The 25,507-nt window shown below is 39.7% G+C and overlaps 1 protein-coding gene across 2 annotated transcripts in view; it reads right to left on the reverse strand.

The window, feature by feature from the left end:
* The window catches only part of THEGL (theg spermatid protein like), a 56,216-nt gene extending 34,413 nt beyond the window's left edge, over positions 1-21,803 (reverse strand). Inside the window, exons 1-3 of one of the 2 annotated variants that reach the window (XM_043604348.1) lie at positions 21,155-21,803; positions 9,611-9,641; positions 1,709-1,774 (exon numbers count right to left, since the gene is read on the reverse strand). In XM_043604348.1, the coding sequence (XP_043460283.1) occupies positions 1,709-1,774; positions 9,611-9,641; positions 21,155-21,725 (668 nt within the window). In that variant the 5' untranslated portion in view covers positions 21,726-21,803. The remainder of the gene's footprint in view (positions 1-1,708; positions 1,775-9,610; positions 9,642-21,154) is intronic. The other variant, XM_043604340.1, reaches the window with a different exon arrangement.
* Between the last annotated feature and the right edge of the window lie 3,704 nt (positions 21,804-25,507).

Consider the following 25,507-nt stretch of genomic DNA (forward strand, 5'->3'; position numbering starts at 1 on the left):
GCTCAGCATCATGTCATTAGAGAGTTACAAATTAAAACAATGAGAAAGATACCACTACACACATTTAGAATGGCTAAAATACAAACACCAAATGCCTGGTAAGGATGTGGAAGGAACAACAGGAAGTATTATTCATTGATGGTGGGATTGGCAGAAACTTTGGAAGATGTTTGGCAATTTCTTTTTTTTTTTTTAATTTTTTTTTTTTAACGTTTATTTATTCTTGAGACAGAGAGAGACAGAGCATGAACGGGGGAGGGTCAGAGAGAGACGGAGACACAGAATCTGAAACAGGCTCCAGGCTCTGAGCCATCAGCCCAGAGCCTGACGCGGGGCTCGAACTCACAGACTGCGAGATCGTGACCCGGGCTGAAGTCGGACGCTCAACCGACTGAGCCACCCAGGCGCCCCTGTTTGGCAATTTCTTACAAATCTAAACATATTCTTACCATATGATCCAGAAATTGCATTCCTAGGTGTTTACCCAAACGAGTTAAAAACTTTTATCTACATGAAAACCTGCATATCAATGTTTAGAGCATCTTTATTCATAATTGCCAAAAATTGGATGGAAATAACACATCCTTCAATAGATGAATGGAAAATCAAATTAGTGCTAAAAAGAAATGAGTTATTAAGCAATGAAAAGACATGGAGGAATCTTAAATGCACATTAAGTGAAAGAAGTCAATCTGGAAAGGTTATGTACCATATCATTTTAACTATGCCATTCTGGAAAAGGCAAAACTATACATACAGTAAAAAAAAAAAAAAAAAAAATCAGTGGTTTCCAGGATTTTGGAAAGGGGGCACAGAAGGAAAGAGATGAATAGGTAGAATACAGATAATTTTTAGGGCAGTGAAACTATTTTACATAATACTGTAATGGTGAACACATGACATGCATTTGTCAAAGTCCACAGAACTGTATAACACACAACATTGAACCCGAATGTAAACTATAGGCTTTAGTGTATGTCAATATTTCTTCATCAGTTGTAACAAATGTACCACACTAACACCAGATGCTAATATGGGGAACAAGAGGAGTGGGTAGTAATACAGAAACTCTGTGTACTTTTGGCCAATTTTCCTGTAAACCTAAAACTGCTTTAAAAATAATATGTATTATTTTTCTTTTAAGCAATAAAAGATGAGGAAAAAAGGAAAAAAATTAAGGCTTTACTCAGGAGCCAAAGAAGAAAAGGGGGAGTCCTGTGGCCAAGGATAGGAGGACAGTGGGTCCAATCAGCTGGAAATTCAGAGAACAGGTGTTCTCTAGGCAAAGGCTTAGAGACAGCGTGTTAGGAGCAGCAAAGTTGAACCCAAAGGATGAACACAAGATTTTCAAAGTGTTTTTCAAATCTGTATGCTTACTAGAATTATCTGGGGAGCTTTTAATGCTCCCGATGCATGGGCTGCACCCTAGACAAAGTAAATTAGGATTTCTGGGGATGGGGCCCAGGCATCAGTGCTTTATATGTCCCCAGGTGATTCTATGTGCAGACAAATTTGAGAACTACTGACTTAGGGTTAGCCTTCCATATGTTGACTTAACTGAGGGGAGGATACTGGTTCAGTGGATTCAGCTGAGCAGAGAGGTGACTAAACCTAGGATACAAAGTTAGTGGGCAAGTAAGAATAATACTTACCTATCTAATGTAAGGAACACACTCATCACAAACCAGACTATGTAATGTTGTCTTACCTATCTGGGGTTCCCCATTGTTTTTTAGGCCTAGAAAGGTCTTGGATTCTCTTCCTAGAAAAAAAACTAACAAATACCAGCTGATTAATTCAGAGAAAATGCTTAACAAACATGGTTATATTAGATGACTCCTACTCAAACAAATCCCATCTTACGGGGGAAAAACCCAAAGCACTATATGATGTGATCTGAAGAGTACCGAAAGCTCAAAGTATTCAAAAATATTGTGGACCCAAAATTCTCTCTCCTAGAATCATGGCTAATATAATACATACTGGAACAAAGACAATAAATCTGCAATAAAACCAAGAGCATATTGTCTCCACAAGACCCCAGATAAAACGCACACTTAATGGGAAAAACCCTCAATTCTCATATTAAGTTAATTTGTAAATGGCTTGATGGCACTGGATTCTGAAGAGATCATACAGATAAATTTCAGAGGGAATATTTGGCTTTGGGAAAACTATGAAATAGGCAAAGTATACTTTGAGTACCACTCAACCCTTTTTCTTCCCTACTCTGCTCCTTTGAACCTTCCCTGATTGTTCTGAATCTACCTATAGCAGAGTTTGTGCTCACCAAGTACCCATGTGTTCCTCCATATTTCCAAGCTTCCCTTCAGTTGTTTACAGCCATGTGAATAGTTATGTCTAATTTTAACAGAAGTGTTCAGTATCAATTCCAGGGCCAATGTTCCTGCTCCATTCCCTTCTTCCCTTATTGCAGTGATTCTGTAAGCCACATATTCTAGATGGTATAGCTAAAAGACAGAAGAGGCCAAGCCATCTCACACTGGACTGTGACAGGAGGGAGAAATAAATGTTTATTGCTTTAAGTCATTGAGAGTTTTGTATCTTATTTGTTACTACAGCATTGCCTATCCTGTGCAGACTAATACACCACCTATGTGTGTAGCTCATATTGTAATTATTTATTCACTTTCTTGGAGTTTGAAGGTCCTAACAAATAACAACACTTTTTTGCCCACAATTAAGAACTAACTAAAAACAGACACAGGAGTCAGATAAATAGAATAAAAATACTTTCTCTATTATTGATTAGATGATACTGAAGACAGTAGTATGTATCCCTGACAATCCTGAATTGAACTTGTCCCCCAAAGCTGCAAGCCTCCCCCTGCAGGGGCTAAGTTTGCTATGTGACAGAGAACAGATCACAAAGATCACTTCCTATTGATAGACAGGTCCCAAAGAAATTGGACCCAGAAGGAACCAGTTCTCTCTTGCTCAATTCCATCAAACAGAAGTTACTTCCATCCCTCTCGGGAGTCTAATTAAGGGATAATAAGGTAAGAGGTCAGGAAAATTATTCAAAGGAAGTACTTCTTGCACAAAAAGTAAAATCATTCTTCCTAAAATTCGCCTGAACTCTTTAACAGACCCTTTTCTTTTTTTTAGTTTCAAGTTTTTGTTTAAATTCCAATTAACATACAGTGTAATATTAGTTTCAGGTGTATAATTTAGTGATTCATCACTTACATATAACACCCAGTGCTCATCACAACTGTCCTCCTTAATACCCATCACCCATGTAACCCATCCCCCGGCCCACCTCCCCTCCAGCAATGCTCAGTTTGTTCTCTATAGTTAAGAGTCTGCTTTATGGTTTGCCTCTCTCTCTTTTTCCCCTGTATTCATTTGTCTTGTTTCTTAAATTCCACATGAGTGAAATCATATGGTATTTGTCTTTCTCTGACTCACTTATTTCACTTGGCATAATAGTCTCCAGCTCCATCCACATCATTGCAAATGGCAAGATTTCATTCTTTTTGATGGCTGAGAAATATTCCATTGTATAAATATACCACATCTTTTATCCACTCATCAGTCTGTGGACATATGGGCTCTTTCCATAATTTGGCTATTGTTGATAATGCTGCTATAAACATCAGGGTGCATGTACCCCTTCAAACCAGTATTTCTATAAATACCTAGTAGTGCAATTGCTGGATGGTAGTGTATTTTTAACTTTTTGATAATCCTCCAAACTTTCTTCCAGAGGAGCTGCTCCAGTTTGCATTCCCACCAACAGTGTAAGAGGGTTCTCCTTTCCCTGCCTCCCCAACATCTGTTGTTTCTTGTGTTGTTGATTTTAGCCATTCTGCAGGTGTGAAGTGTTATCTCATTGTACTTTTTGATTTATAGTTCCCTGATGATCAGTGATGTTGAGCATCTTTTAATGTGTCAGCCATTTGGGTATCTTCTTTGAAAAAATGCCTATTCATGTCTTCTGCTCATTTTTTAACTGGGTTATTTGTTTTTTGGGTGTTGAGTTTTATAAGCTTTTTACAGATTTTGGATACTAACCCTTTATCAGATATGTCATTTGCATATATCTTTTCCCGCTCTGAAGGTAGCCGTTTAGTTTTGTTCGTTGTTTCCTTTGATGTGCAGAATCTTTTGATCTTGATAAAGTCCCAGGAATTCATTTTTGCTTTTGTTTCCCTTGCCTCCAGAGACATCTAGTAAGAAGCTGCTGTGGGCCAATATCAAAGAGGTTACTGCCTGTGTTCTGCTCTGGACTTTTATGGTTTCCTATCTCATATGTAGGTATTTCATGCATTTTTAAATTTATTTTTGTGTATAGTGTAAGAAACTGGTCCAGTTTCATTCTTTTGCATGTTGCTGCCAAATTTTCCCAACACCATTTGTTGAAGTCGCTGTCTTTTTTCCATTGGATATTCTTTCCTGTTTTGTCAAATATTAGTTGACCATATAGTTGTGGGTCCATTTCTGGGTTTTCTATTTTGTTCCATTGATCTCTGCGTCTGCTTTTGTGCTAGTAGCATATACTGTCTTAATCACTAAGGTTTGTAACGAACTTGAAGTCTGGAATTGTGATGCCTCCAGCCTTGCTTTTCTTTTTCAAGATTGTTTTGGCTATTTAGAGTCATTTGTGGTTCCATACAAATTTTAGGATTGTTTGTTCTAGCTGTGTAAAAAATGCTGGCAGTATTTCGATAGGGGTTGCATTAAATGTGTAGATTGCTTTGGGTAGTATAGGCATTTTAACAATATTTGTTTTCCCAATCCATTAGCATGGAATGTTTTCCCATTTTTTGTGTGTCATCTTCAATTTCTTTCATAAGTGTCCTATAGTTTTCAGAGTACAGATCTTTTACCACTTTGGTTAGGTTTATTCCTAGGTATCTTATGGGTTTTGGTGCAATTGTAAATGGGATCAATTCCTTGATTCCTCTTTCTGCTGCTTCATTATGGGTGTATAGAAATGTAACAGAGTTCTGTACATATATTTTGTATTCTGTGACTTCACTGAATTCATGTATCAGTTCTAACAATTTTTGGTGGGGTCTTTTGGGTTTTCTAGAAAATTGCGAAAGTTTGACTTCTTCCTTGCCAATCTGGATGCCTTTTATTTTTTTGTTGTCTGACTGCTGTGGCTAGGACTTCCAGTACTATGTTAAATAACAATGGTGAGAATGGACATCCCTGTCTTGTTCCTGACCTCAGAGGAAAACCTCTCATTTTTTTCCAATTGAGGATGATATTAGCTGTGGGTCTTTCATATATGGCCTTTATGATGTTGAGGTATGTTCCCTCTATCCCTACTCTGTTGAGGATGTTTATCAAGAATGGATGCTGTATTTTGTCAAATGCTTTTTCTGCATCTACTGAGAGGACTTTGTGATTCTTATTTCTTCTTTTATTAATGTGGTGTTGACTGACTTGCAAATATTGAACATTTTACAACCCAGGAAAGAATCCCACTTGATCGTGGTGAGTGATTCTTTTAATGTACTGTTAGATTCTATTTGCTAGTATTGTGTTGAAAATTTCTGCACCCATGTTCTTTAGAGATATTGGCCTGTAGTTCTTTTTTTTCGTGGGGTCTTTGTCTTAAAATAAGCCCTGGCCCTGGTGTCAGGCAGGATTCAGGCCTGACACAGTGAGGGCAAATCCTTATGTGAAACACATGGCCTCCCTCATTAAATGGTGACTGATGCATCATGAAGCTCCTTTCAGGAAAGTGGGGGGAAGCAAGGGGAAAAAACCCTTCAATCAGATTATCTGTTTCCATGTTCCCGTCTAATTCATTAGTATTGCTTCAGCCTTTAATTACAACTTATTTGCCCCTTAACACCTTGCCTAGGCTATGCTAGGGGAATAATGTAAGCAGGGATTCAATGCACACAAATCAGGCCACAGTGTTAACAGTAGGACAGTTTCCTTGAGGCCAGTGTGGTCCTGGCAGCAACCAATCTTGGGGACATAGAACACTCAATCCAATAATTCTGCTCATCTAACAAATTATTATTCCAGCATCCATATTGGAGATTCTGGGTTTTTATTATTTTAAAATGAAGTGCCGTGTTCTTACACATGGGCAAGTTATTTAATTCCTTGAGCTTTCAGGAGTGTGCGGTGGGGAGAGGGTTGCAACTTAAAATAGGGTGGTCAAAGAAGGCATTACTGATCAGATTATATTTGAAAAATAACTAGCTATACAGATTTTTCAAGGAAAGATTTTCCCATTCCAATAGTTAATTAGCAAGAGCAAAGGCCCCAGGGAAGAAGCATGCCCCAGAAAAATAATAGGTGATCAGCGTAGTTAGCCTCATCTATAAAGGAAAATAACTATATCCAACTCAAAGGGTTGCATACCTAGCAACTTCTAACCATGGAGTGGGTATTCAATAAACGTTAGTTCCTTTTTCCTTTCCCACCCACAACACCTAGTATGAAACTCTGTATGTAGTCAATGCTCGGCCAACGCTGAGTTGAACTGAATTGGTACTTAATTGTTTAAAATATAAACTTAGTTTAAGTGTTTAATACAGGAAAATCAGTAAACTATCAGTAAGCTTTTATCACTTGAAGAGGTTTCTAGATAAAATACAGACTTGAAGTTGTAAGAATAGTACCCCACATCCACACTCTTTCCTCTCCAATGTCTAATACTCTGGACCCTTCTAATTTACCCCTTTGCTATTGCAAGCAACCTATCTGCATTTTGTCCCTCAAATTTCTGCTGCTTAATTCAAGAGTTCCCAGCCTGAAGTTCTCAAATACTTAAGGGATCCACAAATACAATAATGGGAGTCCACAACCTTTAGAATATTTCAAAAGGTCAAATGGCATCCTACACTATCCACAGTCAGTATAGGCTACCTCAAATACCCAAATTGTTTCTGAATTATATCATCTCCATGTTACCTCATACTGATAGGAGACTCTGATTAATACTTACATCTGTCCTTAATTAAAAAAAATTACCAAATGTAGTTTGTTTTGTGAGCAATAACAAAAAAAATCTTTCAAAACATGAGATTATGGTCATGGATAAAGATAACTAAAAGGTACTTTGGTGGTAAAATTTTTGAGATCAGCTATATAATTGATAAGATGCAACCCCCAAGTCATGCCTTTTAATATCTAGAAACAATGAAGATACTGTCCATTGCCAGGAAAAAAAAAAATCTACATCCATATTCAACAGAAGAAGGGCTTCATCATGTAAGCACTGCATAAGCCCTGCCGAGAGAGCCTGAGCCAGCTTTCCAGAAAGGGTGGCTAGGTAGAGGAAAAAGAAAGCCAGAGTTGCAGACAAAACATTTTATATACATTAATCTTTTAAAACAAGTTAGCTTCTGGCTTCCATCATCACTTCCAAGCCAAGTTTTCCCTCGCTACCTTTTTCTTCACTAGCTAAATAATGTTTTTTTAATGTGTCACTTTATAGACTGACAGTTTCCTAGTTTATTCCTATAGACACTTTAATTGGGTTGTTACTTCAATTGGAAATAATCTCATTAACATTTGCTTCTTCTGTGTGGAGGTCTGACTAACATCCGTCCTCTTCATTCACTTCTTGTGTATTATGTCACCACAGCTACATCTCTAACCTATCTCTTCATCTTAACACAGGCTTCTCCCATCTTTCATGTCTTGCATTACCTCACAATGTCTAGTCATTGTCCTGTGCAGAAACGAAAGAAAGTGGTGGAAGGATTTTCACGTTTGAAGGCAGATTTTTTTTAAATAAGAATTACATTGCTGTCCCATGTCTTCATTGATTATTAATCTCCTATGGCTTGCCAACAGCTCAGAAAGTTTTTGAAATCCTTACCTTAGGTGCAGAACAATAAATATACCTTAATATAACAATAATTATGGAAATGATTACAGGTCTGAAGTGATTAATACAATTTTCTCAGTCAAAATGCTCTTCTACATTTAACTATGTTGTTTATATTCAGAGAATATTTTCTTTCATAACAATCAGGCACATCATATTTGTTTAACAATAATCTTTTTAGACGATGGGGATATGATTAAGTAATAAAGATAGCACAATTTCCTTATAGGATCAAGCCAAATTAACCAGCCAAACAAAAGCAAGAAGTGGTATAACACCACGAACAAAAATATGTGTTTTAAGTATAAAAACTTACCGGGTATAAACTATTTCACTGTGTGTGTTTAGCCCCAGGAGAGTTTGCTTACCCGGCATACATTTATTTGAAGTAATGTGGTATGTTAAGTGGGCACTTGGTAATACTCAGTAAATGTTAGTTTTTCTACCAGCTCTTCTGAATTTCATTTTCTCTCAGTTAAATCTACTTGATTATATTTGTCCTATCAACTTCTCATGAGTCTTGTGAGAAAAGAGAAGTTTTTTTATTTTTTTTTTAAATTTTTTTTTTCAACGTTTATTTATTTTTGGGACAGAGAGAGACAGAGCATGAACGGGGGAGGGGCAGAGAGAGAGGGAGACACAGAATCGGAAACAGGCTCCAGGCTCTGAGCCATCAGCCCAGAGCCTGACGCGGGGCTCGAACTCCCGGACCGCGAGATCGTGACCTGGCTGAAGTCGGACGCTTAACCGACTGCGCCACCCAGGCGCCCCAAGAGAAGTTTTTTTAAATGCAAAGCATTACATAAAGATAAGGTGGTGGTATTTACTGCCTGGACGAGTTGAAAGAAATAAACCCCTAGAAAACATAGCAAATAAGAAATCCAAGAGTTGGGACACCTGGATGGCTCAGTCAGTTAAACGTCCAACTCTTGGTTTCAGCTCAGGTCATGATCTCACTGTTTCATGGGTTTGAGCCCCATATTGGGCTCTGTGCTGTCAGCACAAAGCCTGGTTGGGATTCTCTCTCTCTCTCCCTCTCTCTCTGCCCCTCCTCCACTTGTGCTGTCTCTGTCTCTCTCAAAATAAATTAAAAAAAAAACTTTAAAAATCCAAAAGTCTAAATAATAACAATAAATGTAAATGTTAAACAATAACAATAAATATGAATGATTTAACCCACTTATTAAAAGAATGGATACAAATAAAATTATTATTACTGACTTCTCATCTATATGAGCCACTGACATGAATCCTTGATATTTCTCTTTAATGATTCTACTCTGTTACTTCTTCTAGCTCCATCTTAGCCAAACAGAGTAAGCATCGATTGTTCAGGAGGTATCTACTTTGTGCACTCTATGTACACTTTCTTTTTTCTATTGATAAATTTCATTAGCTACTGTACTTGAAATAGAGGTGAGGGGATATTGGGATACATTGACCTGGAGCTTCACAAAATCTGTCACAAGATTGTCAATGCAGCATCCCAAGTCCCTTAAAGGTTCAGGTCTAACATGTAACATACACCTAGTATTTAGTAAACAAGTAAAACGCTGAGTGAATCTAAGGAGAGTTCTACATCTCCATCTTCTTCCCCCATCTCACTTCTTAATCACTTTAACCCTCTTGTTTCCTTTTTCTTTGGGAATTAGAAAAGGGCCTTATGACCAAGAAAAAGCACAGGAACCCCCAAGATAGGCTTTCCCTTCAGATGCCCCAGATTGAGTCTGCACCATCAGCTAGTTAGAGTCTGGGAGAATAGCAGTACACCTACAATCTTACCATTTCCTTGCAATGCCAAAGGGACCAGTATCTATAAGAAGAAAAGTAAAAGCAAACATTATATTCAATAAGAATCAAAGACATGATAAAGACAGCATCACAAATCAATACAAAAAGAGACTGTGAAAAATAACTATCTAGGGGAATGGCCAAATTAAATATGTCACAGCATGTACCAAAATAAACCACAGGTAAATCGAAGAGTTAAATACTTTTTTAAAAAGTTGAATTAGAGGACGCCTAGGTGGCTCAGTCATTTAAGCGTCTGACTCTTGATTTTGGCTCAGGTCATGATCTCAGGTTTGTGGGATTGAGCCTTGTGCACTGTCAGTGCAAAGCCTGCTTGGGATTCTCTCTCTCCCTCTCTCTGCTCTTTCCCCTGCTCTCAAAAATAAACACTTTTTTTTAAAAGTTGAATTAGAGCAAAAGTAAGAGAATATCTACTTAATCACTGGATTTTAATCTCAGTTAAAGGCAACAAAAGATATAGAGGGAAAAGATAAATAGATTAAAATATTTAAAACTTAAAACTTCTGGGTGCCAAAAATTAAAACTTAAAGAGGAAAGGAAAATATTTGGCAACAAGATGACAAAGGGTTATTAAAGTCTTAATACCTGAAGATTATAAAAGTGTAGATGAATACGAAAACACCAAGGTATGTGTCAAAAGTTGAATGGACAAAGGATAGAAACTGAATTAATATAAGAAGACATAAAAACATATATGAAGGCATAAAGACATATAAAGATGTATTTGGTAAGACATAAAAAAAAGAAAAAGTTCATGTTTACTTGTAATCAAAACAATGTAAGTAAAGGATGAGATTTTTTTTTTAACTATAAAATTAGCAAAAGAATTTTGCAAAGGATAATGAAATTAGAAGAGTAAGACAAAGGGTGCCTGGATGGCTAGGTCAATTAAGCGTCTGACTCTCAATTTCAGGTCAGGTCATGATATTGCAGTTTTTGAGTTTGAGCCCCAGGTCAGGTTCTGCGCTCCGTGCTGACAGTGTGGAGCCTGCTTGGAATCCTCTCTCTCCCCTTCTCTCTCCGCCCCTCCCCTGCTTATGTTTTTTTTTTCTCTCTCTTTCAAAATAAATATATTTATAAAAAAAAGAAGAGCAAAATGAGATGAGTATTTTTGTGTACTTCTGGTAGAAATCTAAACTAGTACACTTTATGAAAAATAATTTGGCAGTGTAAGTCAGCAATGTTTATGTCCTTAATCTAATTCTACTTGTAGAAATGTACCCTAAAGAAATCATTCCAAGTGCAGGCAAAAATGGATGCACAAACGTGTTCATTGCATTATCAGTGGAAAATTGGGTCCACCTGAAATGTTCAAAACAGAAGAAATGGTAAAGCAAATTAAAAATCATGTTTAGTTTTTTTCTAAATGTGGGAGAATGTAGGCGATCATACAGGCCAAGCTATGTAAAGGCCTATTATAATAGGCCACAGAAGGACGGATTGTTCCAGTTTCTTCTTGGAGTTTTTAATCATATCTGAGAATTCTGAAATATCATTTCCTACCCTCTGAAGTGTTTTGGGTAACGAAAAGTGAGTGTTCTCTGGCATCAAACATGACTCAAACCCCAGTTCTGTGACTCAGCTATACAACCTTGGATGAGTTACTTACCTTCTCTGACACTCAGTATCCCTTCTCAGATAGGAGGGTAATAGGTATGTCTGTATAAAGAGTACTGACATATATGTAAAGTACTCTGCAAATAGTAGATGAATGGTAGTCAGAATTATTAGTTACTACTTTAGCGTACCAAGGTAGGAGCACTACAGGAAACACAGCAACCAAGTATTGATTGGGCTCCCACTATGTGTAGCAGTGCTCAGAGAACAAAAATGAGCAGGACATGTTCACCTCTCAAGGAGTTTACAGCAGAGTAGGAGATAGGCTACAAACTTAAAAAAAGAAAAAAAAAGTAAACGGAATTTTTGAATTGGGATTTTTTCTATTACTCTACTTTTTTTAATGTTTACTTATCTTGAGGGGGGAGGGAGGGGCAGAGAGATAGGGGGAGAGAATCCAAGCAGGCTCCACACTCAGTGCAGAGATGCACGTGGGGCTTGATCCCACAAACCATGGAGATCATGACCTGAGCTGAAATCAAGAGTCTGATGCTTAACCTACTAAGCCACCCAGAAGCCCCCTATTACTCTGCTTTTTAAGGCTAAACTGATTCAGACCTAAGGAAAAGGGAAGAGTAGCCCTACAAATACACCCCTTGTGCCCAGTCATGCTTGTCCCATGGACTTTTCATGTATCACCAAGCTTGGTTTTCAGCTTTATATACACAGGTCAGAAAGTCAGTATAACACTGAATAATTCTTTTAAAAAATTCTAAACATATTAATAATATGAATGAAAACACTTTTCCTATTGCCCTATCATGGTAGTTTCTCCCACAGGTAGAGATTGCACTCTTATTTTGGAAATACTTTTGATGTTATCTTACCAATTGGTGGAATAGAATAGCTCTCAGGTGGCTATTGTTAGCTAATGTCCCAAGCAAGGCAGTATTACCATGGTTTCCAAACTAGAATCACCCTGGGATGTTTAACAATTGTAGGGCCCAGGGGCACCTGAGTGGCTCAGTTGGTTAAGCATCGGACTTTGGATCAGGTCATGATCTCATGGTTCATAGGTTTGAGCCCTGCATTGGGCTCTGTGCTGATAGCTCGGAGCCTAGAGGCTGCTCTGGATTTTGTGTCTCCCTCTCTCTCTACCCCTCTCCTGCTCAGTCTCTCAAAAATAAATAAATGTTAAAAAAAAAAATTGTAGGGCCCAGACTACACCCTAGACCAATTAAATCCACAATTTTTGGAAGTGGAACACAAGCACTGGTATTTTTCAAAGCAGACAAGTTTGGGCTCTACCACATATTGTTTAATGAGTAAGGCTACTGGCTCTGGAATCAGACAGCCCAGAACCAAATCCTGACTCTCATCAGGAGAGAGAGGGAAAGCATTTCAGACAGAAAAAATGGCAAACATAAAGGTTGAGGTGGAATCAAGCAAAAGGCACAGTAGGATAGTTGGTCAGGGTGGCTGGAGAGAAGCGAGCAAGGGAGAGGACAGCACAATTTGTGGTTGGGCCAGATCCAATGAGCACTGCCAGAGTTTGGAGCAAAATGATGAATATCATCTCCCTCTAAGAGATAATCAGAACATTATGGCTGTTATACGCCTTAAATGTCTGTATTTTATTCTGTAACACACAAACCACATCACACACATTGCCACCTCCAGCTACAAATGGGATGGTCCAAGCCATTTAAAAGAGAAGGCTGCCATCTGCTGGGAGAGAGCATGACTAAATCTGTTCCCTGCCGGCAGTGACGAGGCATTGTTGTTCACTGTGAGTCCCATTGCAAGCACAAGTAAAGTATTCTGTAACATGACAAGGATGAAATATTAAAGTATAGCTGTTCTCCACTTTGTCCTCTACCCTGACTCCTAAGGAGCCCATGTTTGAGATGCTCAGCCTCTAGTCCTGGGTTGCACCAAATGGTGTACAACTGACCTACAAAGTAAAGGCAGGAAGCACATCTCAGAATAGACCTAGGGGGCACAGGAAGAGAAGGTAAGAGAGAGTCAAGGTGGAGTTTGAGAGAAACAGGAAAGGTATTTTTGGAGATTAGCTGTCATGATGATTGGGACCTGGGAAGAGAAATGCTTCAAGAGCATTTTAGCAGGTTTTGCTCTTATGTATCCCTTCAAGATACTTCAGTAAAAGACCTACTTTATTTTTCAAGTCTTTTTGAAGTAAAATTTGTGCTTGTTTTGTGTACACTATTGTTTTGAAGATTGGTCTTGAAGCAGTCCATTTCTATTTTGGGTGTGACTATGTAAACAGTGGGATGTTCTTTGATATGACATAATAAGCTATGTGATCCATTACTACTGTTCATTCTTCTTGATCCTCTCCTAAGCACGGCTCCCTAGCACTGTGCTCCCCACTGCCTTAGCTCTGGGTCATTGGGCAAGAGATAGGAGAGCATGGGAAAGGGTTTTGCTTGAAGGTGAGAAGATAGAGGCAGGAAAAAGGGCAAGTCCTTCCATTTGGTTAAACTATGACAATGACGACAACAGAAACCAGGGACTTCTGTGCAAACCAGAGATCAAAACTAGCACTTTTGTGACACATTTTCTCAAATTTCAAATCTATTTTTCATGTTCATTTTTACCCAACTTCATCTATGTGAAGACAGCACTGGCAACTGGTAGCTGCTAAGAAAGCTGTATTTATAACCCACACAAGGGGCACCTGGATGGCTTTGTCAGTTAAGTGTCAGACTCTTGATTTCAACTCAGGTCATGATCTTGGGGTCATGAGCTTATGGTCGTGAGATCAAGCCCCACATTGGACTTTGTGCTGAGCATGGAGCCTGCTTAAGATTCTTCTCTCTCCCTCTGCCCCCTCCCTGGCCCATGCTCTCTCTAAATAAAAATAAATAAATAAATATAGATTAATTAATTAATTTAAAAAAAACTTTAAAAACACTTTATAACTCATACCAAACACCACAATAAATTCCAAATGGATTAAAGATTTAAATGTTTTTTTTTAAGATTATAAAAGAAGACACATGGGTAATTCCTTCATAACCTGCAAGGGGAAGAAGGACTTTCTAATTATGATTCCATACAGAAGCTAAAGAAGAAATGACTGATAAATGTTACTATAAAAATATTTTTATGGCAAAATAAAACAAAATAAAAATAAGCAAAGACAAAGAGACCATTAATAAACAGAAAAAATAGGTCATACATATCCCAAAGGGCTAATCCTGCAAGTAAGAAAAATACCTAGCAACTCAAAAGGAAAATAGAATAGGCAAATGACATGAAAATATATATATATATATAAAAAGATGCTTAATGTCATTCAGATGGTAAGGTAAATGCAAATTAAAACTTAATTGACATACTAGTTTTTCATCAATTAGATTTTCAAAAAGCCAGTAGTTTAACCACACACTACAATGGTGAAGCTATAGAGAAAGAGACAATTCCATTGCTTGTGGGCATCAACTCCCATGGAGGGTGATTTTGTTAAATCAAAGTTCCAGATGTGTTTACCCTTCAGTGATCTCACTTCTGGAAATTTATTCTACAGATATAACTGCATGACATGTACTAAATGATATCACATACAGGTTTATCTATTATAGCATTGCTTATAATAGCAACATCCTGGAAACAAACAAGGTGTTAAACTAGTAGTGGCACAACTATGTAACAAAACATGGGGCATCTGCTTTTCTTTTTCTTTTTTTTAATGAAAAAACTCTATATTTAGTTATGTGGGAAGATACACTGTCAAGTAAAGAGTGAAGAACAGTATGGCTTACGCTACCCTTTGATAAGAAAGGGGGAACACACACATAAGCTTGTACAGTATTTTCTTGAATTTATATAAAGATGCATAGAAATGAATAAAAGTGGTTACTTATAAAAGGGGAGAGGGGCGCCTGGGTGGCTCAGTCAGTTAAATGTCCAACTTCAACTCAGGTCATGATCTCGCGGTTTGTGAGTTCGAGCCCCGCATTGGGTTCTGTGCTGACAGCTCAGAGCCTGGAGCCTGCTTGGGATTCTGTGTCTCCTCCTCTCTGTCTCTCCTTCCCATGCTCATGCTCTCTCTCTGTCTTTCAATAATAAATAAACATTTAAAAAAATGATTAAAAAACTAAATAAACATTTTTAAAAAGGGAGAGAGGGAACAGAGTGGGAGGTAGACATTTCCTCATAGTCTTCTATTGTTTTGGTTTTTTACTCATGTAAATATCTTACAAATTTCAAAATAGCTTTAAATTTAAAAAAAAATTTACTCAATATGATTTCCCTCCATACCCCCTCACTTGCCTGAGATTCTTGCTTTTATTACTTCTCTAATCCCTTATAAATCCAAGTTAAGTACTCTGAGTTCTGTATGCTTGAGATTAAGTATTTAATCTCTATTTCAGCCTATTTTAGGTAAGTAGCTTAAATGAATACTTTGTTCCTATTTTTTTCTGAGCCTTTCTTCTCCATTAAAAATAGAAGTTGTATTGCCATTAAACTCAGAAAAATGAAGTATCCCGTAGGATATTCCAATCACTTTACTTTGTATGCTATACGGATGTGTTATTGTTATCAACATGTTCAGCCTTCCCAATCACACTGACAGTCCTTCAGGGACAGGATCCTTGTCTTACTCATCTACAACTCAGTGTCTACACCCTGAATATATTAAGTGCTCAATAAATTTTAACAGTGACACCCATGATTAGGTGATGATATATTAGTAAGATGATCGGCCCTATACTATAAATTTTTAAAATATGCACACAACCAAACTGCCATGTCTCAGTCATCTTTACACCCCCACAGGACACAAAGAGTGCTTTAGTAGATGCTCAGCAAATGTTTGTTTGTTTTTAAAGTTTATTTATTTGAGAAAAAGAGAGCAGGGAGGGGCAGAGAGAGAGAGAGAAAGAGAGAGAGAATATCCCAAGAAGGGTCTGCACTGTCAGCACAGGGCCCAATGCAGGGCTCAAACTCACAAACGGTGAGATCATTACCTGAGCCAAAACCAAGAATCAGATGCTTAACCGAATTGAGTCACTCATGTACCCCAAATGTTTGTTGGAGGAAGAAATCCTGAGTGAACAGAAGCATGGTGACATGTTGGCTAAATATTGCCTAATATTTACACTATTTTATGTAAATATTATGCAAATATGCTGGATGCTTATTTAGCTTTACTCAGGGAATTGATGTAAAGACTTAGAATTTTTACCAAGGAAAATCTAGAAAACAATTGAGAAGATTGGGAGTTTTAAAACAGTATTTATTTTCTAAAGCAGAGTCTGAGAACTTTTGAGAGTCTCATCATCACACTAGTTCAGAGGGGGCTACTTTAGGCATCATGGACAGGAAAAGCCCTCTAAGAGCTAGGCTTTCTCACCTTTTAAATGTGGACTGGCAGAGAAAGACAAATACCATATGATTTCACTCATATGTGGAATTTAAGAAACATAACAAACAAACATGAGGAAAAAACAAGAACCAGACTCTTAACTATAGAGAACAAACTGATGGTGACCAGAGGGGAGGTGGGTGGGAGGATGAGTTAAATAGGTAATGGGAATTAAGGAGTGCCCTTGTGATGAGCACCAGGTGATGTAAGTGTTGAATCACTAAATTCTACACCTGAAACTAATATTTCACTTTGTTAACTAACTGGAATTTTTTTAAAGATTTTTAAGGAAAACCTTTTAAGTAATCTCTACATCCAGTGTGGGGTTTGAACTCACAACCTGGAGATCAAGAGTTGCATGCTCCACTGACTGAGCCAGCTAGGTGCCCCATAACAAATTGGAATTTAAATATAAACTCGGCTGAAAAAAGAAAAAGAAAAAACCCAACCAAAACAAAATAAAATAAAAATGTGGACTGGGATCTGAATAGGAATTAATCATGAGACAAAATCCTGAAACACAGTATCTTGGGAGACAAAACCACAAATATAGATTCTGAGGCCAGAGCAGGTATGGGATTGGCCTTTTAGAGAACAGAAAAGAAGCCGGTATGACTGGGGCAGAGTAAGCAGGAGGAAGAACAGAAGAAGGTGAGGTTAGGGGACCCATGGAACTCTAGAATCCCTTGCAAAGGTTTGGTTTATGCTAAGAGCAACAGGAAGCCACAGGCAGGATTATATAGCAAGGGTGGCATCCTTATTTTATAAAATAGCATCCAGTTTGACTGAGCCAAAAAAAAATTACTATTTCTCCAACCCTTCTTCCTTCACCTTCAAATCCAGTGCCTCCAATGCAAGTTCAGAGGAAAAAGCCAAATGAAATGATCATGAGACGGGAGCAAGGAGGCCCACGTGGCTTGAGACTAGAGATGGTGTGAGAGTGGTGGGACATTTGGTTGAGGAAGCAGGCAGGGTCCAGATCATGTGGGACCTTGCAGGCCTGCTAAGGACTTTAGATCACAAACTAAGTGAGATGAGAACCCCCCTCTGGAGAGGTGAAAGCACAAGAGCTGCATATAATTTATGTTCTAAAGATCTGTGATTACTATATGAACAATAAACTGGGCGGGGGGAGGCAGGGGCGGGGGGCAGGCAGGATAGGACCAGAGTGGAAGCAAGAGTAAACTGAAAGCTACTGTGGTAGACCAAGCAAGAGATGACAGTGGCTTACAAAGGTGATGAAGCTTTAGATGTTAATAAATGGTCAGTTATGATATATCTTAAAATTGGGATTTGCAAATGGTTTGGAGGCTGAGTGTAAGAGAAAAACAGGTGTCAAGAATGACTCCAAGGTTTTTTATCCTAGCACCTGGATGAATGAGTGATGGTACCATTTGCTGAAAAGGGGAACAATAAGGAAAGAACAAGCTTGAGTGTGCAAGTAAGAGCTCAGTCATGGACACGTTCAATTTTACATGCCTACTAGATATTCAGGTACAGATATTAAATAGACAATGGTTATAAAACTTGGGAGCTCAAGGGAGAAATTTGAGAAGTTACCAGCATACAATTAAAGCCATGGAACTGATGACATAACCCAGGGAACCTAGAGGCTGGAAAGAGAAGGAGGATCTAGGAAAGAAAACTGAGTCAGGAACAATTGATGAGGTAGGATGACAATGAAGACAAAGACTTCCAAGAAAGAGGGAGTGAATGTGTCAAATTAATAAGATGAAGATAAAGAATTAACCATTGATTCTGGCAAGGCAGAGGTCATTATGACCTCAACAAAAGCAACTTCAGCCAAATAGAGGAGATGAACATTTAAGTGGGTTCTCAAGAGAATGAGAAGAGAGTATATGGAGATAATGACTTATAGACAACTATTGTTTTTGAGGAATTTTTCCTCAACATGGGGTTAAGGGAGTTTGTTTTTTCTTTTTTTTAGACAGGAGTTATTGATGCATGTTCATGTGCTGCATGACCCAGTAGAGAGAATAAAATGATACAGGAGAGAAGAGGGGCTAATTTTAGGAGCAAAGAGCTTAAAGTTAGATAAGATGCGATCCAACATACAGGTTGAGAGAATGGCCTTTAATAGGAATAAGGACAGTTTATCCATTTTTAACAGGAGGAAAGGTAGAGTATATATATGTACAGATGCTGGGAGTTTGGTAGATTCCATGTTGGAAAATAGATTGACAGGGGAAATGTAGTACGTTTGCGCTGAGAGCCCATTGAATTTCAAGGTCATTAATTTAAAATCAGTGAGGATAGTTGTTTTTCTCTTGTCATTGGTTTTCAAGTGCAGGCAAGAACTGGACTGAACTGGGCAAGAACGACAGAAGGAGAAGCAAGGGAGGTAAGGATATTTGCAAAGGAGTGATTCTACTGGTGGACCATGGACTATCAAGTTAAGTAAAGGGAGACAGAGGACAAAAGGTAGTGATATATATACAAAAGGTAGTGAATGGTTTATAGCATCAATAGGTTAGAGGACCTTTTGAAGTTGAAGAATTGATGGGGGGTACAAGGAGGAAGACTGAGCTGGAAAGATATGATATGGTTAGAGATTAGAGTGCTTGATAAGGGAATTTTGGAAATGGCACAGCAATTGACATTACAAAGACTAGAGGAGTGGGTGCCTAAGATGGGATGAAGGACACCATCATTCAAAGTGAGGAGGTCAGGGGCACCTGGGTGGCTCAGTCAGTTGGGCATCCGACTTCAGCTCAGGTCATGATCTCGCAGTTCGCGAGTTCGAGCCCCGCGTCAGGCTCTGTGCTGACCGCTCAGGGCCTGGAGCCTGTTTCGGATTCTGTGTCTCCCTCTCTCTGACCCTCCCCCGTTCATGCTCTGTCTCTCTCTGTCTCAAAAATAAATAAGTGTTAAAAAAAAAAAAAAAAGCAAGGTCAAAGAATTGAGAAGCCAAGTGAATAATCCGTGTGAATACTGAAATTTCATGCATGATAAGGTTGGCAGTGGAGAGAAAGCCAGTAAATTAGAGCAGTTTCAGTGGAGTGGAGGGAAAAGAAGCCTAACTAGGTGGGTTGAGGAGAGAATAATGGGTGGAGAAATGGAGTCAGTGAGTATAGACAACTTTTTGGACAAATTTTGCAGTGAAGAACAGAAAAATGATGGCAATGGGGGGAAAAGGGGGGGGTCCGAAGAGGACATGGGGTCAAGGGTTTTTTTTTAAGATAAAAGGTTCTAGAGTGTATGTTTATAGAGTATATGTGAGCATTCGTGGGGCTGATTCATTAGAAATGGAGAAATTAATTCTGTAGGAGACAGGGGTGATTGTGGCAAGAACAAAGTTCTTCAGGAGACAAGAGTGGAATCCAAACCACAAATGGAAGACTTTGCTTTTCATAGAAAAAGGCACATTTCTTCTCTGAAATATGGAAAAAGAATCTATAAGTATAAATTTGGGCAAGGCAATAGATTAGTGGTAAAAAAAAAAAAAGAAATAAGAGAGCTCATGACTGATTGCTTCTATTTGCTCAATAAAGTGTAAGGCAGTCTTCACCTGTTTGGAGGCCAAAAGTATAACATTTGGAGGAAGGTAAAGAGGACAGTCACCTTCTCAGAGACTAGGAGAACTAACTTACTAGTGAATAAAGTGGGATTGTTAGAAGTATCAAATGATTGACTAAGATTTGTGGTCATGTTGAAATAAAAGCAATTATATGATTGTGTGATTTTGTACAGCAAGAGTCAGCTGTTCAGGTGCATGCAGAGGGTGGATGGTTAAGTTTAACCTGGGTTGGGGTTTTCCCAGGAGAAGTATGGTAGATAGCCAAAGAGTAAATGGAGTGGGGAAATATGTGAGCCCCTGATAGACCATAGAATGGAAGCTGATAAAGAGGAGTCTAGGAGAACATGAGAGTAAAAGTGGTCAGCTGAGGGACTGGAAGCCCAGTTTGGACAAAGAATTGTTCTGGGTGGGGTCATCAAGGAGAGATCATAAGTGAACCAATGGGGTTAGAGCAAGGCATGTTTATACCCAAGATCCATCAGCTCTGTCACTTTGTGAACTTGGTGAGGACTATAAGCATTTAGTAAATGTACATTTTAAATTCCTCTGGAGTATTTTGTTACTACAACTTTAACCATGTAATAGCTAGCATTTATTGAGTACCACCATGTGCCAAACACTGACAAAAATATCCTCCCTTCAAGGATGCCATCTTTTAATTGGGGAGAAAGATAACGATGTAGTACAAAATCTTAAGTGCTATAAAGAAGTAATGTTTGAAGTGGCAACCCAGAGAAAATGCAGTGACTAACTGTAGTGAAGAATTAAGGGCTTCAAAGAGAAGTTACAATGAATAACCAAGGCTAGGAAGTCATCAGGCAAAGAGAGGGAGAGAGTGAAGAGATTCAGTTTCTCTTTACCAGAGTCTCAATTACTCATCAGATGACTACAAAGCAGCAGGTAAACAACACAAAAATTACCTTCCTTTAAAACAGGTGACCTCTTGCATGCAAACATCCACATTAGAACCCCGAGTTCTACATAGGGCGGGGTTGCTCAGTGTCTCTAGAAGGGCCCCAGCACCTACCGCTCAGGCAAGATAGCGGAATCCTTGGCGGGAATCTGGTCACCAGAGAAGGGGCGGTCACTACGACGGCGCTGGGAAGCAACTCAGCTTTGTGGGGCTTGTGGGTCTCGCGGGAAGCAGAGGGCCCCCGGGGCTTACGGGATCCCAGGCGTTTACTGTGATTGCGCAGTGCATGGGGCTCGTAGGCTTCGTGGGGCTCTTGGGGTTCATAGAGTTCGTGCGGCTCGTCGGGTTCGTGGGGTTCATAGCGCTTGTGGGGCTCATAGCGCTTGTGGGGCTCATAGGGTTTGTGGGGTTCAGATGTCTCCTCGGACCCATAAAACTCAATGCCCCGGTCTCGCGTGATCTGCTCGTTGGCCTCCCCCGGTTCCTCCTGCTCCTCGGGTTTCTCCAGCTCCTCGGGTTCCTCGGGTTCTTCGGGTTCTTCGGGTTCCTCCGGCTCCTCAAGCTTGTGCACGTCGAGGAGCCTGACTACAAAGGGCTTCGGATGGACTTCGCGGGGAACGGCTATTTCTGTCGTGTCATGCGCATCCGAAAACGCAGATGAGCCTGAATGTTCTTGGTTCTCCATTGGCGCCCACCCTCTCGACCGGACACAGGCGCGCTGTTTGTCTTCTGCGCGACCCGAGGGGCCTGGGGTGGGCGGTGCCCAAGCCCCGCCCCAGCCCGGCCAGCCCCGCCCTGGGGCCCTCCCGGCAAGTTCTCCGGTTGCCAAGGGGACGCGCCTGGTCCAGGCGCCCACCTGCGCGTGCTAGCCGGCCGAGAGAAACCCGCGAGGTCCTGAGCCGCAGTTCCCGGTGTTACCGGCGAGGACTCCCGAGCGCCCTCGGTAGCTCTGTGTTACTTGCCGAGGCCTTGAGACCGAACATATCAGCTTTCAGTGCAGTTACAGCAACGCTCAGGCAGCAGAGCCGGGTCCCTTTTCGGTTCAGAGGTTCTCTGGCGCCGGTTCTCCTTAGGCCTTTGTTCCCTAATTACTCTGGGAGGAGTAATAGTCTAAGGCCCTCGATCTCTAAGATTGATTTCCATCAGTGTCTAGTAAATGCACAACAATCATAATGTGGGTGTGGGAGATGGGTGAGACCAATATGTCATTTGGTCCAAACTTAATATTCAGGAGAAATCTCAAGTTTAGATTTTTAAATTTGCCTTCACGTGAAGTTCTACACACAAGTCACAAACACGGGATTAAAAGAGATTACATTCATCTACATCTTGTGTCTCGTTATAGGGCACACTGTACTGAAGTGTACTATAAATCGTTTTTTATAAATCCTGTATTAGCTTGTGAACAGCACAAGTTTAAGTGTGGTATGCGTGTGCGTGTTAACATTAACTTGTTAAATGTGGTATCTTTTAAACACAATATACCAAAATTTTTATAATCCTGTTTTTGGCAACCCCCTTTCTCTTTTTTACCATTTTTAAGCTAAGAGATTTTTAGAGGTAAGTGATCTTTGGACATCTCTCAATCCCAAGTATACTTTTTGTACACTACTTGGTATTCCTTGGATATACTTTGCCTCACAGCACAAAAAGTTAAAAGAGAAACATTTTGGATTGTGGATGTCATCTAGAATGGAACAAGAAGAGAGTGGCATATCTCAATCAGGAAATCTCTCTCCCTTAGACATGATATAGACATATGCAGTACTGTATGGAAATTCAAGAAGTATATCTCAAAAAATTGGGAAAGGAGAAATAAAGCTATCAGAGAGTTTTAACTCAACACATGAACAATCAGGCAAGAGTTATGTAAATTCGCCTTAAAGAGGCACCCCAAAACAGTACTAGTCTACCACTAAATAGAATGCCTTCAAATATCCTATTTTAGTGGTTATGCCTATTCAAAAATTGTAGAGGGGAGAGGGTCCAACTCCAAAGACTGCAAATATTACATACAGCTAGTTCTTCAGGCCCTCTCAAGATGGATCTCTGACATGACACCACTCTGTATCAATAGATCATGCCTCACCAGGCAACTTTCTGACAGGACCAGCTTTCCAGGGATTTTGCTCACTGGTAGGGATTAGCATCACAAAGGATGGATTCTGGTCCACATCGCAATTATATATTGGCATTCTAATTTTATAAACCAATCTCATGAAAATGACTTCTGTCTTTCTAGGGAGAAATTTAGGAATTGATCTGGATTCTCTCTTTCCCTCATCTCCCTCTCTACCCACAGGGCATCAGCAATTCCAGTTCATTCTTCAAATGTGTTTTTAATTCATCCTTTTCTTTTCATCTCCTTTGCCAGTACATCTCACGAATGCCAGTCCAGGCCACCATCAGCCCTCAAACTGGTGTAATGACAATTACGACACTCCAAACTATTTAGAATAAACCTCAAGTGAGGATCTGGAGAAAGGGGAACCTTCTTACACTCTTGGTGGGACTGCAAAATGGTGCAGCCACTCTGGAAAACCATATGGAGTTTCCTCAAAAAGTTAAAAATAGAACTACTCTCCAATCCAGCAATTGCACTACTATTTACCCAAGGGATACAAAAATACTAATTCGAAGGGATACATGCACCTCACTGTTTAGAATAAATCTGAAGCTTTGCATCATAAGATGCCCCAGAATTTTTGTCCTTGACTCTCTCTCCAGTCTGTGGGCTCCTCCACCGTTGCTGTCTACATTCCAGCCTCCCTATTCTTCTCTAACATGTCAAACTCTCCCATTTCAGCATGTTTCTACACCTGTCCCTACTGCCTGGAGCCCACTTCTCCCTCACTTCACATGCTGGCTCTTTTCCATTCTTTAGGTCTTGGCTTAAATATCACCCACTCAGGTCTTTCCAGCCCACAGTAATTTTATTTTCTGCCATAATTTTCCATCTCAGATCCTTGCTTCAACACAATTTATAATTATTTCAACTGCTTTTTAAATTTGTGTGTGTGGCTCCCCAGCTAGAATATAAGCTCCTTAATGACAGGGACATTCTCTATCCTGGTGGCTGGTGTATGCCCTGTGCTAAGCACAGTGAATGGGTATGAATACCTATCATTACTTTTGTCTTCCTGCCTAGCAACCCCCTCCTCTTCTAAAAGTAGAACTTGTCCTTTCTGTGGGGAACTCATTCCATATGGTTTGAGGGGGCTAGTCCTGCTCCCCCACCAGGTCTGGGCAATTTGGCCACAGAGATTGGTTCAGAGATCAATATGTGAGCCCAGCAGAGCCAATCCTGTCCCTCCATGAGATTTGCTGAATGGTTGCTTGGAAAGAGAGAATTCATGGGGCCCCTGGGTGGGTCAGTTGGCTAAGTGTCTGACTTTGGCTCCGATCATGAACTCAAGGTTTGAGTTTGAGCCCCAGATTGGGCTCCATGCTGACAACTTGGAGCCTGCTTGGGATTCTCTCTCTCCCCCTTTCTACCCCTCCCCCACTCAAGCTGGCTTTCTCTCAAAAGAAAGAAGGAATAAAATAGAGGATTAATTTTACTCTGGGATCATAAGCTACATGAATGTTGAAGGCTTGGTGTTGAGAGCAGTTCCTTGCAGAGGGAATCTGAGTGAAGCCAAATACAATAAAACCTTGGTTTGAGAGCATAATTTGTTCCGAAAGCATGCTTGAAATCCAAAGCATTTGTATATCACAGCAAATTTGAAGAACCATTAGTTCAGTTGTGATCATGTGACATTCAGCGTCACGTATTACTCGTATTGCAAAGCATTGCTCATTTATCAAGTTAACATTTTTTAGAAATGCTTTTGCTTGTCTTGTCGAACACTCACAGAACAAGTTACTCACAATCCAAGGTTTTACTGCAGAGGTTAGCAGGACCAAGAGATGGAGAGACAGCCTTGTTATCTTTGAGCCCTTGAATCTGCCCATGCCCAGATAATAGTGCCCTTTTTTGACATACAAATTTAAGTTGAATTTCCATCATTTTTAACTGCAAGAGTTCTGGCACATAGCTGGTGCTCAATAATTGTTGACTAAATGAATAAATGAAAAGACAGATTCTACTCTTATTGTGCTAACTACACTTAACAGTTTTGGGCCTGGAAGGCTGGCAACAGACATTACTCCAAGGTAATCCATGCCACCTGTGAGGCCTGTTGGGAAGACTGACAGCCAGGCAGCATCTTTGACAACACACAAACCCATCTTGGCTGAATGCCAATTCATTAGAAACCCATGTGACGTGTACCTCCCTCATTAGCCTGAGAGCATCCCAAGTCCCTGTTTTAATCATACTCAAGCAGCCACCACCATGCTGGCACTCAATAGCTTTTCCCTGAGGGAAAAACTCCAGCCACATCACTTACTGCCAAAATGCAGAAACTAGTGGTGCCTGGCTGGCTCAATCAGAGGAGTATGCAACTCTTGATCTTGTGTTCATGA

Source organism: Prionailurus bengalensis, chromosome B1, assembly GCF_016509475.1.
Source record: "Prionailurus bengalensis isolate Pbe53 chromosome B1, Fcat_Pben_1.1_paternal_pri, whole genome shotgun sequence".
NCBI classification, from domain to species: Eukaryota; Metazoa; Chordata; class Mammalia; order Carnivora; family Felidae; genus Prionailurus; species Prionailurus bengalensis.